Raw genomic sequence first — 14,730 nt, forward strand, 5'->3', positions numbered from 1 at the left:
ATATACCCTATGAAATATGCCATAATGCCTTTAAAAGAAAACCTGAAGCTGTGCTGCAAAAGTTATAGTCATATCTCACAAATGTCATTCTTGTGTTTTCTACTTTGCCAGTTTTGGAGGAAGGACAGATGGCTAGCTGTGCCTCTTAAAACAAACTTAGTTTTTTTTTGAAAGCTGAATTTCTCCACATCTGGCCTTTTTCCATCTGAATGGGAAAGAAAAATGCAAGAAAGAACAAGTCTATTGAAATGATCTACTAAAATTGCATACACTCCTTGTACATGAATATTTTTAAAATATTATTTCCTATGGAAATAAGCTCAGGTAAGGTTTTTTTCTTAATTATTTTCCACCCCAGACACTGAATTGTAAGTATTGTCAGTTCTTTGTCTTTCCATGCTTTTAAAAGAAACTATCACAAATGAAGTCTCCACTCAAGTCATGTTGTAAAATCTGTATTGGACTGGAGTCCTCTATGTGGAAACTGTGGCTAGATCACAAAAGATAAACTGCCTGTTCTTTGGTGACATGAAAGACATCTGATGCTATGAAGAAAGGAAGAAATAAGGAATTTTAGACCCAAATTGCAATATATCAAATGCAGCCAAGCTCATATGAGTATTTAAGGCATAATATTTTAGAAGATGCAAAGCACATAAAACCAGGAAAAAAGGAAGAATTTGGCAGCCTCCAGGTAGGATATGTGGCAAAATCTACTGTGAGGCCATGGAGATCTTATCTGAAAACTAAGTTTTGTGCTTCCGAGATGGTTGTAATTGTGAGTGATTCACTTCATGGTCTTCATTGAGCATATCTTGGATAAACAGTAATTTATGGCAACACAGAAATCCAAAATATTTTCAACTGCCAGAAGTACATGTCTTGCTCTCCAGAAATACTTGTACAATAGCCAGAAAAATCCTCATCAGTGTAATTAAAAGACTGATTATATATTTTAGGTTCCTGTGGGTATTTCTCAAAGAACAGTTGACTGTACTTCCCACTAATCTCTTCCTCTCACTTAGGATTCTAGATGTGCAGGAAAATTGTATGGCTTCTACTGTAAACTTAAAACTCAAAATCTGTATATAAGTTCTGACAAAAAGCAGACACTGGTGGCATTTTTCTGCTACTACCTTAATACAGTGCAAAAAGACTAAAAAACTCGCATTTATTCTGCATCCTCTGAGGACTTCAAGAACTCAATGAGTTACAAACATTTACTTTGCTCAAAAAAATGCTATATGTTCAATGAAAAGTCTTAAACAACACTGAGGTCAGCTAGCTGAACACTGGGATGGTACTGGGACCCCTCCAGTCCTGTACTTGCTCTCTCTGAATCAGTTTTGGCACTACTGTGTGATGGAAGAGGAGGCAGAGTCACAGCTGAAGGCACAAGAGTAGGAAGGAGATTGTCACTGCTCTTCTAGACTGTAGGATGATGTGCTCTTCGAACATTGAACTCCACAAGTAACCACCCATGACAAGTTTGTAGCCTCCAGTATAATTACATTGTATTGGTCACATGGTTAGAGCATACCAGCAAAACCTTAACTGTCCCAAATATCAAAAGGTATGGACTTTTCTTACCACTGACAAAATGGAAGCTAAATTATCATAACATTACTGTAGATGGCAATTCTCCTTTTCAGGATTTCAAGAATTTCAGTGATTATTTATCTTCACAGTCCTAAAACAATACTGTGGGTCTCTGGGTTAAAAAATTGAAATACCTGCATGCAACTCAGTAGAAAAATATTGAACAAGTCATTGTATTTCAAAATTCTAGTGAAACAAAACAAGTCAGGCACAAGGAACAGGCTGAAGCACAATAGGAACACCATTGCTGTCAGAGCCAGCATCTTCCGTGAGAAGGAGGCCAGCTCAGCCAACATTTTATAAGCCCCACACAAAAGGATAGGAAGACTACACACAGAAAGCTAAGCAGAAAATGTCAGGTCTGCCATGGAGTAAAAGTAAAATTTCCAAGGCTGCCATGATGTAAAAGAAGCGTCAAACAACAGCAGGAGTGTTAATGAAACTAACACTTATAAACTCTCCTGACAGTTTACCAACATGAAAATGAGCAAGGCAGAAGAATGAAAAAGAAATACTCTAAAAATACTCTTCATAAATGTCAATCCTCCTTTCAGCCACAAAAAAAATCTCTCAGAACAAACTACCAACCCATTTCCTATGTGCAGTAATTTTAAGGGACGTTAGCAGTTAATATTACTGGTAATAAAAACATTAATGCTGACATCCTGATTTATTAGTTTTTTTAGTATCACTAGTTATTCTCAAACTAGTTTGCACCTACTCTTCCTTTTGCAGGGCACAATAACTGACCCATCTCTGTATCAAACAGACTTCTATTGAAATTTCCCTGGAGTTTTGCACCTGTTCTTGTTTTTCTGCTGTATTTGGAAAGATGCCATTTGTGGCAGAGGTTTATTTTACTCATTTTTATTGCAGCTAGTAAATCAAACCCCTGCAAAAATTATTCATTCAAAATGAGGTATTTTAGAGCTTTGTCAACCTGGCTTCTCCCTGAATAAAACCACATATTTCAGAATTTGGAGCAACCTATAATTCATTCTCTGTCTTCTTTTGGTATCCTCAACAGTGCTGCCTAATCTTTGTGGTTTTGCTCTCAGTCAATGACTGTTTCCCATATCACAAACTCTCTAACTACCCATAAGACATCAAAAATTTGACATCCCTTAATTTCATATGAGTTATGAAAGTTATGTGGGACTTTTTCTGCTCTGCATTTTGCAAGGGAATAAAGGCTTCTTGTAGCCAAGTGATTTCTCTGACATTTGTCCAACACTGGTGTAATTGGTGGAAAAGTGTCACTGCTAAGTCCAAACACTGTCTGAACACTGCCATTTTGCAAGGAGTTTTGCTTCCATAAAATTGAAAGAGAAATGCAATGAAATTGACATTGTCTGTTTTCTTTAGAGTTTTGTTTGTTCTACAGTCATAACTAGGAATTAAATTCAAGTGTCAATATTTCAAACATCAGTGATGAAGGACTAGTTTTGGTTATGCTAAATACATAAGGAATGCTGAGAAAAGTTTTAATCACAGCTTTAAGTGAAAAAGAACAACTGCAATTCTGACCTGAGAGAAAATAGCCATTTGATCCCTTTAAAGATGTAATTGAAATTCCAGTGAATTAAAAGGAACTTTCCCATTGATTTCCTTAGCTTTGAGCTGGACATTTAATTAATAGAAATATAGACTAGTTATCTCTACCTTTTTGTGAAAAAGGGCTAATATGAAGGCACTAGTCCTTAAGACATGAACAAAGGAATCAATTTTTTCCAAGGTGAATCCAGAAGGAAAAGTTTTCACCTTGCCACTGAGATGCTAGAATATATGCTAGAATACTCACTGATGGATCCTTTGTTGGCTGAATGGAGCAGTATAGCAGTCATTCTCCTCCAGATCTGGCAGTGTTTCCTTGTCCAGTTTCATTGGCTTTCTGGGCAACCATCCTCGGAACCTGCTTATCTGTTTCTCGATCCTGCAGCACATGATAAGTATGAGCATTTGTGATAATGGATTTTTCCACTACATTATGAAGTACAGGTTATCAAACCAGGACACTAAATATTTACAATTAGGAAAGGTGCAATGTCTTTTGACTTTTGTTGAGGCAGACCAAATTACATATGCTGAACTCGATTACTCATAACCAGCTTTCTGCAGAGGAGCATTTATTTTGTCTCATCAGAAAAGCAATGCTGATGGTACATGTGGCCGTAAATCTTATGAAGCCCAGTGGAGTGCTTGGCATGTTCTCTAAATCTTTATTTCTCACATTTTTAGTTAGTTTAAAATTCAGGCTTAACCAACGTTAGATTTTGGACATCTAAACATTAGAACAGTGGAGATTGTGACAAAAATCTTTGGCAGCTAAACCCAGCAAGTTACAGCCTATTACTGCTCTCTGTATGGATTCTTACCTTGCAATTCATCCTATTACAAAATAGGCTACTTTGTTCATTTCATTGTTTCTTGCAACACTACAACCTCCATGAAACCAGAACTCTGGGTGTATAAGCTAACAAGTGACTGCTATGCAGATTCTTACATTTCGAAGGTGAAAACAAACAGTGATTGAGCTGGAGGAAGGGCAGATTTAACTACAGGTGCATTCATGCAAAGATACACAGTGAAATGAAGGGAACAACCAGAGCTCATAGCAGAAGACAATCTAAACCAAATTCAAATCCATACTAGAATGCTATAATGAAAAGCTCCCAAGGAAACTGTGCTTAGCACAGTGACTCCTGCTCCAAGTCCTAACCACTGATCCCTGCAAAAATCATGGACTACAAATTATGGAGTGTGCCCATACTTCAGTCACTGGATGAATGTTTCCAGAAGTGGAGCTAAAGGATAAGAATTTACTTCCCTTACTTCCTTTGAACTTAAAGCTCAGCTCTGAAAGAAACTCAAGGACTGCAAATATGGTTGGGGGGGTTGTTTGTTTTCTGGGGTTTTTTTTGTAGTTGTTTGGTTTTTTGAGTTTTTTTTTTTGAAATGGCCAACATAAGAACTCTTAAGACCAGCAAATGCTGGTACCTCTGCGCAGTCAGTTTGAGGGAAGACAACCCATATCCAGGCAGCTGAATATATGGGGAAGTGATGTGAAAATGTCATATATTTTCATTTAAAATTCACAGAGTTATTCCTGGAATATTCAGCCTTCTTCCACCAGGTTTTAAATTGGACAAGGAAGCTAACGTTCATTTTTAAACATGAGTGGAGTATATGATAGAGATAATTCATGCTATTTATGTATAAAATATTGTAAAATCCAAGCTATGTCTTTGACCACCTGGCTGGGAGCAGAGTCTTATGTTTATTCAATTAGTTCCTGGACAACGTTAAGATAATATCAAGTCTGTTAACGTATGAATGAAATCTTCCCGGGCCATGATTGCTGACTTTCCCTGGAATGTCAGGGCCACTCACGAGGGACCTGCACCTGGGAGATTGCATCTACCTCACTCAAGCACTGGCGCCACTCTGCTTCATGTGAATGCGGACTCTTCCGGAAGTGTTCAGACAACCATCTAGACACCTGGACTCACTTTTGTCTATTCCCGCACATGTATGGCCTCAGTTCTACATGTGAAGGGACACAAAGGAACATTCAGTCATTTCTGCCTCAGGCAGAATAAACTGTATATAAACTCGCTGCATGAAACAGTCGGGGTGAACCACCAGGGAGACGCTGACACTTTGTTGGTCTGATCCAGGTTCACGCAGTGCCAACATCCAGGGCTGACGCTGCCTTGGCTGTGGTGGTTTTTCTCAAAATTCTATTTTGTTAAGGATCTAATAAATCATTGCTAAATTTTCTTATAAATGTGGTTTCCGATTTGACCATTTATAACAATTTGGTGACAAGCCCGACATGATCTAATACTGGGGTTCAGGAACCCCTTTCCCACCCAGGGGGTGCCCCGCTGATTTCAGTGGCCCAAGCAGGATTGGATTCTGAAAAACCAATCAGATCCCCAAAGAGCTGCAACTGGAGCTGCGAACCGTAACCGGAGCCGCGTGCTGCAACCAGAACCACAGCCAAGGGAGACAGAGGGCCCAATTCTTGGCAAAGTTCGGAAAGATCTAGAGAGATTTCCGACACCCGAGGTTTTTTCACTCGTAAAACTCAACGTGCACGAAGAGATCCACACAAGAAAAATAACCGTAAGTACTGTGTGGTTGGGTGGAGCGTGATCGGACGAGTGTGTGAGATGTGACTTTGTCACGAGGTGAGTGCGGACCCCAAGACTGCAGTTTCACCATCCCATGAGGGACGTGATCGGTTGAGAGGGAAGTGCAAGGCTCTTTGTTCGAAACACACGAGACCCGGGACTCGGGGGGAGTCTAGGGGGAAAACCGGTCACGGTTGGGATCAGGAGCCTGGAAACTTCTGGGAACCTGTCTGCCTTCTGAAACCGGAGGAAGCAGGTAAGAACAACAGCCCAAAAAGTTGGCAGAGCAGTTCGCTGTTTGACTTGGTCAGGCTGGCGGCTTTTCGTGAGCTGGAAAACCCAATATTGGAGAGAGAGACGGGACCTGTGACGGATGTCCCGGTGAAACAAGAGAAGGTAAGAAAAATTGTAACATTCCTTGAGAAAATGGGGTTGGGAAACAGCAGACACCAGAAAAAACTCAGGAAAAACCCTCCCAAGTCCCTGGAAGAATTCTACCAGAAATCCCCAGAGATAGTTCCTTGGGGTGGATGCTGGAGCACTGGGATGAAAACCCTCAGAGGGTGGGGAAGTCCAAGGAGAAAATGATCCATTTTTCTATGGAAAAATGGGGAGGGAAGGAGATTGGAAAATACGTGATTCTGGTCAATATTCAGCACATTCAAAACCTGGACTTGTCTTTGTTTGACTGCGACATGGCCGGTCGCAGCCCATGGGATCCTGACTGAGGAAATTGAGTACGCCAACATGTGGAGACATGCTTGTTTGGGTCTACACCCGGTACGAGCTCTCCAGCACGTGGCAAAAACAGGGAGGGAATGGGAACCATTGGAAAATCTTCCACCCCCCTGCCTTGTGGCCCCGCAGCAGCCTGATCCCACTCAGGCACCAGCGGCACCAGGAATGCCTCCTGACATGGGGGCTCCGCAAGCTCAGGCGACCGCACCGCTGCCGCCACCAGAGCAGGTGGCGGCATCTGCTTTCCCACATGGCCACACGGCGGCAGCACAGCTGCTGCCACAGGCATCTCTGAAAATTGAGGAAGGAAAGGTAGACATCTCTAGGGACGTCTCTCACCTGGCACGTCGGACAAGGCGGAGAACGAGGAGGGCAACCATGGGGGAAAGTGAGGACGAGGAGGAAAAACCCGGCATCTATCCCTTATGGGAGGTGCCGACAGCTCTGAGGGTGATTGGATACGTGCACACCCCAATCGACACCAGTGATGTGAGGGCATTCAAAACGGAAATGGGAAAATTAATGGATGATCCTTTGGGGGTGGTGGAGAGGTTGGATGAGTTTTTGGGAACCAGCATATACACCTATGACGATCTCCAAGCGATCTTAAGATCGTTATTTAACAACAAAGAGAGAGACATGATCCGGTTAGCCACGATCAAGGATTAGGAAAAACGGAACCCAAATGGGGGGGCTGGGGAGGAACGGTGGCCAAACCAGAAGCCGTCTTGGGAAGCCCAGACAGAAGAGGGGAGGCAAAGGTGATAAATTTAAGAAATATGGTTATTCAAGGTATCCGGGAGGCGGTACTGAAAGGGCAGAACATGAGCAAGATGCTCTGGGAATGTCAAGGGAAAGACAAAACCCCCATGGAGTGGTTGGAAAAACTCCGAAAGGGTCTGAGAATGTACTCAGGAACAGACCCTGATTCCCCAGTGGGAATGGTGTTGTTAAAAACACAGTTCGTGGTGAAATCCTGGGAGGACATTCAGAAAAAACTAGAGAAAATAGACGGGTGGCAAGAGCAGGGGTTACAAGAACTGCTGAGGGAAGCCCAGAAAGTATACATGCATTGGGATGAGGAAAAACAAAAGATTCAAGCCAAGGTTCTCGTGGCAGCAGTAAGGGAGGCTCAGAAGCAGGAACAGGGGAAGGACACAGCGAAAAAGGCGCCAGCAAAGAAACCGAGTCCATCCCAGGGGAGGGGCTCAGGCGAACAGAAGCAGGATGTTGAGTGTTTTTACTGCAAACAGAAGGGGCACATCAAACAGAATTGTCCCAACAAAGCCAAGGACTAGGCAATGTTCCAGGAAGATTAGGGGTGTCAGGGACTTTTCAGTTTGGGGTCCGGAACGTCGAGGGAGCCCTTGGTAAAATTAAGAGTGGGACCTCACAAAGAAGTGACGTGGTTTATGGTGGATTGGGGGCAGAATGGACAACAGTGCTACAGTTACTAAAGGGGTGCTCTCTGAGCAATGACTCTATGATGGTAACTGGGGCAAAAGGGGATCCTTTGGAAGTTCCAATCATAAAAATCATAGAAATAGACACAGGAAACAGAAAACACAGCGGAAATATTTTATTGGCCAAGGGTGCGGACTTTAATTTGCTGGGGCGGGACATGATGGTGGCCCTGGGGATTGGGTTGGCGGAGGAAAAACCTTGGCTCAAGGTGAGACTTTAAAACCTCACTGTTCCAGAAGAGAAAAAACTAGACCCGAGGGTGTGGTATGTTCCAGGGGAAGCTGGGAGGCTGGACATAGAACCAATTTGGGTTGAAATTGAAAGACCAGAAGACCCCATATGGGTCAAACAATATCCCAACCCCATGGAAGGGAGGAGGGGTTTGAAACCAGTGACTGATGAATTAATAAAGAAAGGCACACTGGAGCCCTGCATGTCAAGGCACAACACCCCAATTCTGGCAGTGAGAAAAACAGATGGCAGCTTTAGGCTGGTGCAGGATTTACGGGCTGTGAAACAGAGGACTAAGACTTTGTTCCCCACAGTTTCAAACCCTTACACATTGCTGAACAATCTCACTCCCGAGGACACTTGGTACAGTGTAATTGACTTAAAAGACGCTTTCTGGACCTGCCCTCTCGCCAAGGACAGCCATGATTATTTCGCGTTTCAGTGGGAAGACCCGGAGACAAACAGGAAGCAGCAGCTCAGGTGGACTTTGTTGCCTCAGGGCTTTGTGGACTCTCCAAACTTATTTGGACAGGCACTTGAACAGGTTTTAAGTAATTTTGCAGCAACCGGAGGGACAAAGCTTCTACAGTATGTAGATGATTTGTTGGTCGCAGGTCAGGGGGAGGGGGAGGTAAGGGCGAGCACAATTGAGCTTTTGAACTTTTTGGGGGAAAGGGGGTTGAAGGTTTCAAAGTCAAAGTTGCAGTTCACAGAGCCCAAGGTCAGGTACTTGGGACCCTGGTTAACCAAGGGCAAAAAGAAACTGGACCCGGAAAGGGTGGCAGGGATTATTGCCTTGCCACCCCCGCAGACAAAGAGGGAGGTCCAGCAGCTTTTGGGGTTGTTGGGATACCACTGGCAGTAGATTGAAGGGTACAGCAAAAAAGTGAAATTTCTCTATGAGAAACTCACCACAGACTGGATCAAATGGACACAAAAAGATGAGGAAGAATTCAGGGGAGTCAAGGAAGCACTCATGGCAGCACCAGTGCTGAGCCTCCCAGACGTGAGGAAACCCTTTCAGTTGTTTGTGGATGTGAGCAGTCACACGGCACATGGGGTATTGACGCAGGACTGGGTGGGGGTCAGGAAACCTGTGGGTTACTTGTCCTGGCCTTTGGACCCGGTCAGCAGGGGTTGGCTCACGTGCTTGCAGGTGATTGTGGCTGTGGCTTTGCTGGTGGAGGAGGCAAAGAAGGTAACCTTTGGCGCACCGTTGGTAGTATTTGCACCGCACAACGTGCAGGGCATACTACAGCAGAAGGCAGACAAATGGCTCACTGATGCAAGGTTGCTAAAACATGAGGCCATTTTGATTCACTTGCAGGACTTGGAGTTGAGAACAACAACTGCGCAGAACCACGCACAGTTTCTGTTTGGGGAGGCTGCAGAGGAGTTGGTTCATGATTGCGTGGAGGTGGTCAAGTTGCAGACGAAGTTCAGGGAGGATTTGGAAGAAGAAGAATTGGATGAGGGGGAGAAGTGGTTAGTGGATGGGTCAAGCAGAGTGATTGAAGGGAAAAGAAAATTGGGATACACGGTCGTGGATGGGAAAACAGGAAAGGTGATAGAAGCAGGTCCCCTGAATGTGAGCTGGTCCGCACAAGCATGTGAATTGTACGCAGTTTTGAGGGCATTGAAGGGACTGAAAGGGAAAAAGGGAACAATTTTCACAGATTCAAGGTACGCCTTTGGGGTGGTTCACACATTTGGGAAAATTTGGGAAGAGAGGGGACTGATCAACACGAGAGGAAAGGGACTGATGCACGGGGAGTTAATCCAGCAAATTTTAGAAGGTCTAAGGGGGCCAGAGGAAATTGCGGTGGTCCATGTGAAGGGACACCAGACAGGAATTCAGTTCTGGACCAGAGGCAACAACTTGGCAGACCAGGAGGCTAAAACCACGGCATTGATCGTGGTATGTACCCTGGAGATCGAAAGGGAAGAAACCCCTGACGATCCTCCTCAGCTTTCCCAAAAGGAGATCGAATGCTATGAAAAGATCGGAGGTAAATTGAAGGAAGGTAAGTGGAGGTTACCTAATGGGAGGGAATTAGTTTCCAGAGGTTTTACCAGAAGGATTTTGCAGAAATTGCACCAGAAAATGCACTGGGGTGCACAAGCCCTGGCAGAGCAATTTCTGAAATTTTTCAGGTGCAAGGGAATTTATGAATTGGCAAGACAAGAGGTACAAGGGTGTTTGATTTGTCAAAAAGTAAACATGTCAAGGGCCAAGAAGGCTGCCCTGGGGAGTCGCCCCATTGCGTACTGACCATTTGAAAGAATTCAAGTTGATTTCATAGAATTGCCAAAAGTGGGAAGGTTAAAATTTGTACTGGTAATTGTGGACAAATTGACTCATTGGGTAGAAGCCTTCCCAGCTCACGAGCAATGGCCCAGACTGTGGCCAGAAAATTGTTAGAGGAAATTGTACCCCGATATGGGGTAGTGAATTGCATTGATTCAGATCAGGGAACACATTTCACATCAAAGGTTATTAAGCAGATGGCTGATGCACTGGGCATCTGATGGGAGTACCACACTCTGTGGCACCCCAGAGTTCGGGACAAGTGGAAAGAATGAATCAGACTTTGAAGGCACAGTTTTAAAACTTTCCAAATTAATTTTGGAAACAAAGATGTCCTGGCTGAAGTGTCTACCTTCAGCACTGCTTAATATCCGAACCATGCCTCACTCAGAGACGGGGCTCTCACAGTTTGAAATGCTATATGGAATGCCATATAAACATGGAATGCCGGTGGGACACCCCAGGTTTGTGGATGGTCAGATTCAACCATATCTGGTTGCAATCAACAGGAATTTACAGGAATTCTGAAAACAGGGAATAGTGCCACAGAGTGCTCCTCTGGGGGTCGCTAGTCACAAAATCGAACCTGAGGACAAAGTGTTTGTGAAAGTGTGGAAAGAGGTGCTGCTCTCTTCTCACTGGGAAGTCCTTTTCTTGTGCTCCTGACAATAGACACGGCCATTCGGATGGTGGAGAAAGATTGGATGCACACGTCTAGGGTGAAAAAGATCAAACAGCAGGAGGAAGCACCTGAGTGGAGGGTTACTCCTTCCCCTGGCGACTTGAAGATCAGACTCCAAAGTCCTCGTAAATGACCGACAGCGAGCAGGTAAGTTGTATACTGTCAGATTGTGTATGCTATCCCTTTGTACACTTTAAGTGTGAATATTGTCAAGGGGTTTTTGTTATTCATTGTAGAAGGGGACAGAGGCCAAAGGGACTGTGTACCCAGTGTTTAGAGGAGGAGCTTGAATTGACTGACCGTATCCTGACCTTAGCCACCAATTTGGGTATCATTGAATTGGACTCGCAGGAGTGGTTTCACATTTTTCAAAATGCGGTGTGTGGGAAGCTTAGATCTCAAGCAGAAATCTTGGATGTGGAGTGCCAGAAATCCATCAGGGTCCCATGCAGTTCCGACGCCATCAGAGTGTTGTGGTGGGGCGCCTTTAAGAGGAGGTATGGGGCTAGGTCTGAGGAGGGCGTGTTCCCCGAAGAATACTCCTGCTGCCGTGAAGATGGTCTTCCTCACCGCTGGTGGCACCCCAGAGGGTGGAGGCAAAGGCAGAGGAGTACACCTGGTGGGAATCCTGATTGGCCTGAGCCTAGCTGTGTGCAGGACGCAGAGTCTGCGCACTGAGGTCCCAATGAGAGGCGGAAACAAGAGCTCCGCAGATGAGTGCGGAAAGCGCACTCAGGTGGTCCCAGTCGCAGGGGACGGGGGACACTCAGCATACCAAGCCCCAAAAGAATGTCTCAAGAGAACTGGCAGGTACTGTTGGAAGAATGGCACTCGAGTAAAATTATGTGAATTGGAGATCAGGACTTGCTGTATCAATCCCGAGGCTGGGCTAAGGAACGGGTAGTCAAGTGATCACAAGCATCAAATGAGGAAATGAAGCATGGAACCAATGTCAATCCCCATTTGTAACCAGTGTAACCAAACCATGTGGGTCGAGGGGAAGACAGAATGTATTTTTATTGCATATCACCAGGTGAACCCATTGTGTTATGACAATGTAAGGCAGGGAATATGCACGATGAATGGGAAAATGTACTGGATGGCGAAGAATATGAAATTTGACAGTAAAATTACCCTGAACAAGGACCCGCTCATATTGGACCTGGCACTGGCAAATGATGACAGAGTGTGCCTGCAATATGATAGGGTTGTTTGTTTTGCGAAAAATAAAAATAATGAGGACCCTGAAGGAAGGATGAGAGAGAGAACTCAGGAACTGAAACGAAGGGAGTCAGAATTGAGGAAACAGAATTGATCAGGAATGATTGAAAACATTGGGTGAACTGTATGAAATACTGGAAAGACAGTATGCTGATGGGGAATTACCTTCCCCAGACAGAAACCTGTTCATTGATTTGATGCAAGAAATCGCAACAGAATTGGGTTTGTCGAATTGTTGGATTTGTGGAGGGCTGAAATCTGCAGAAAAATGGCCTTGGAAAGGGGAAGGTTTGGATCCAGAGCAGCTCTTAAAATGGGACAATCCGAGGGTCTCAAAATTGGTGCAGAGACCCGAGGGGTGGATTTTGGATCAAAGGGTAATTAGTACAATCTGTGTCAGTCGAGAGGGAAGAGAGTACACCAAGATGGTGGAATACAGTCCGTGTGCATCTACCCTGACTGTGAACTCAAACACAAAAAGCAAGGTCTGGCAGCCAGAGCCCCCTTCGGGGTATTGGAGCTGGAAGAATGAGACAAATTGTGAATGGGACAAAAGGATGGGATTGTGCTGGGTCAAAGGAGCCAACCCTTTCCAATCCTTGGAGGGTATGAGAGAATACTGGGGAGACCCAGGGAAAATAAATATTAAATGGAAAGCCCCTGATGGAATTTACTGGATTTGTGGGAAAAAAGCATACAGTGAGTTACCCCCAAGATGGAAGGGGTCATGCACTTTAGGCATGATCCGACCAGTCTTCTTTACCCTCCTGAGAACAAAAAGTAATCTGTTGGGGGCTCCATTATATGAGACCCTGAGAAGGGAGAGGAGAAGCCTGAAAAAGATGATACCTGTGATAAGTGGTAAGCAAACCTGGGGGGAGGAAGAGTGGCCAGCGGCACGAATAATTGATTATTATGGGCCGGCCACGTGGGCTCAGGATGGAAGCTACGGGTATAGGACTCCAATTTACCTACTGAAAACAGATTGATTAGGCTGTAAGCAGCTATGGAAATTGTTTCAAATCACACCTCTGAAGCCCTGGATTTACTGAGTCAGCAGAGCACCCAGGTACGGGCCTTTGTGTACCAGATTCGAATAGCTTTAGACTATTTGCTGGCTGAGGAAGGGGGAGTGTGTGGAAAATTCAATGAATCAGAATGTTATATCAAGATCGATGACTATGGGGAAACCATAAGAGGTTTGGCGGCCGAAATCAAAAAGGTGGCCCACGTTCCTGTCCAAAAATGGAATTCAATTTTACAATCTTCATGGTGGGACAAACTATTTGATGGGGCATGCTGGAACAAAGTGATGCTCCTTGTGCTCTGTTCAGTAGCCTGAATCCTATTCCTCCCTTGTCTGATTCCATGCTTTATCAGACTGATCCACTCCATGGTCCAGGGAATACAGATTGCTATAGTTCCCGTGGATTCAGAGGAAGCTTCGGGAGGCAACGCATCTAAGATCATGCGGTTGGGAGAAAGAAAGTATGCCAGCAACGCTGCAGAGGCATTGGCAAAGTTAGAGAATCAGACAACTGTGAAAATGAATAATGTGGTGTATCAGGGCATCCCACAAGGGGAGTACCGAATAGTGTGAGGAAGTACTCTGTTTGTGAGGAACCCTTAGCGGTGATGGGTAGATGTAGGAAATTAAAAATTTAGCAATTTATGAGCATGAATTAAATTGGTGAAATAAATGGGGAGGGATTGTAGCATATGATAGAGATAATTCATGCTATTTATGTATAAAATATTGCAAAATCCAAGCTATGTCTTTGACCACCTGGCTGGGAGCAGAGTCTTATGTTTATTCAATTAGTTCCTGGACAACCTTAAGATAATATCAAGTCTGTTAACGTATGAATGAAATCTTCCCAGGCCATGATTGCTGACTTCCCTGGAATGTCAGGGCCACTCACCAGGGACCTGCACCTGGGAGATTGCATCTACCTCACTCAAGCACCAGCGCCACTCTGCTACATGTGAATGCGGACTCTTCTGAAGCTTTCAGATAACCATCTAGACATCTGGACTCACTTTTGTCTATTCCCGAACATGTATGGCCCGAGTTCTACATGTGAAGGGACACAAAGGAACATTTGGTCATCTCTGCCTCAGGCAGAATAAACTGTATATAAGCTCACTTCATGAAGCAGTCGGGGTGAACCACTGGGGAGACGCTGACACTTTGTCAGTCTGATCCAGGTTCACGCAGCGCCGACACCTGGGGTTGACACTGCCTTGGCTGTGGTGGTTTTTCTCAAAATTCTATTTTGTTAAGGATCTAATAAATCATTGCTAAATTTTCTTATAAATTTGGTTTCCAATTTGATCATTTATAACAATGA

At 44.3% G+C, this 14,730-nt stretch overlaps 1 protein-coding gene across 11 annotated transcripts in view; it reads right to left on the reverse strand.

The window, feature by feature from the left end:
- ANO4 (anoctamin 4) overlaps positions 1–14,730 on the reverse strand; it is a 187,407-nt gene that overhangs the window by 59,483 nt on the left and 113,194 nt on the right. For all 11 annotated transcript variants that reach the window (XR_011678567.1, XR_011678566.1, XM_071423193.1 and 8 more), the window contains one exon: positions 3,401–3,532. Coding sequence is in view for 9 of the 11 variants with exons in the window: in XM_071423193.1 (XP_071279294.1) it covers positions 3,401–3,532 (132 nt within the window). In the remaining 2 variants the exon portion in view is untranslated. The remainder of the gene's footprint in view (positions 1–3,400; positions 3,533–14,730) is intronic.

This window comes from Agelaius tricolor, unplaced genomic scaffold, assembly GCF_023055355.1.
Source record: "Agelaius tricolor isolate 1412-34295 unplaced genomic scaffold, bAgeTri1.0.p SCAF_3, whole genome shotgun sequence".
In the NCBI taxonomy this organism is placed as follows: Eukaryota; Metazoa; Chordata; class Aves; order Passeriformes; family Icteridae; genus Agelaius; species Agelaius tricolor.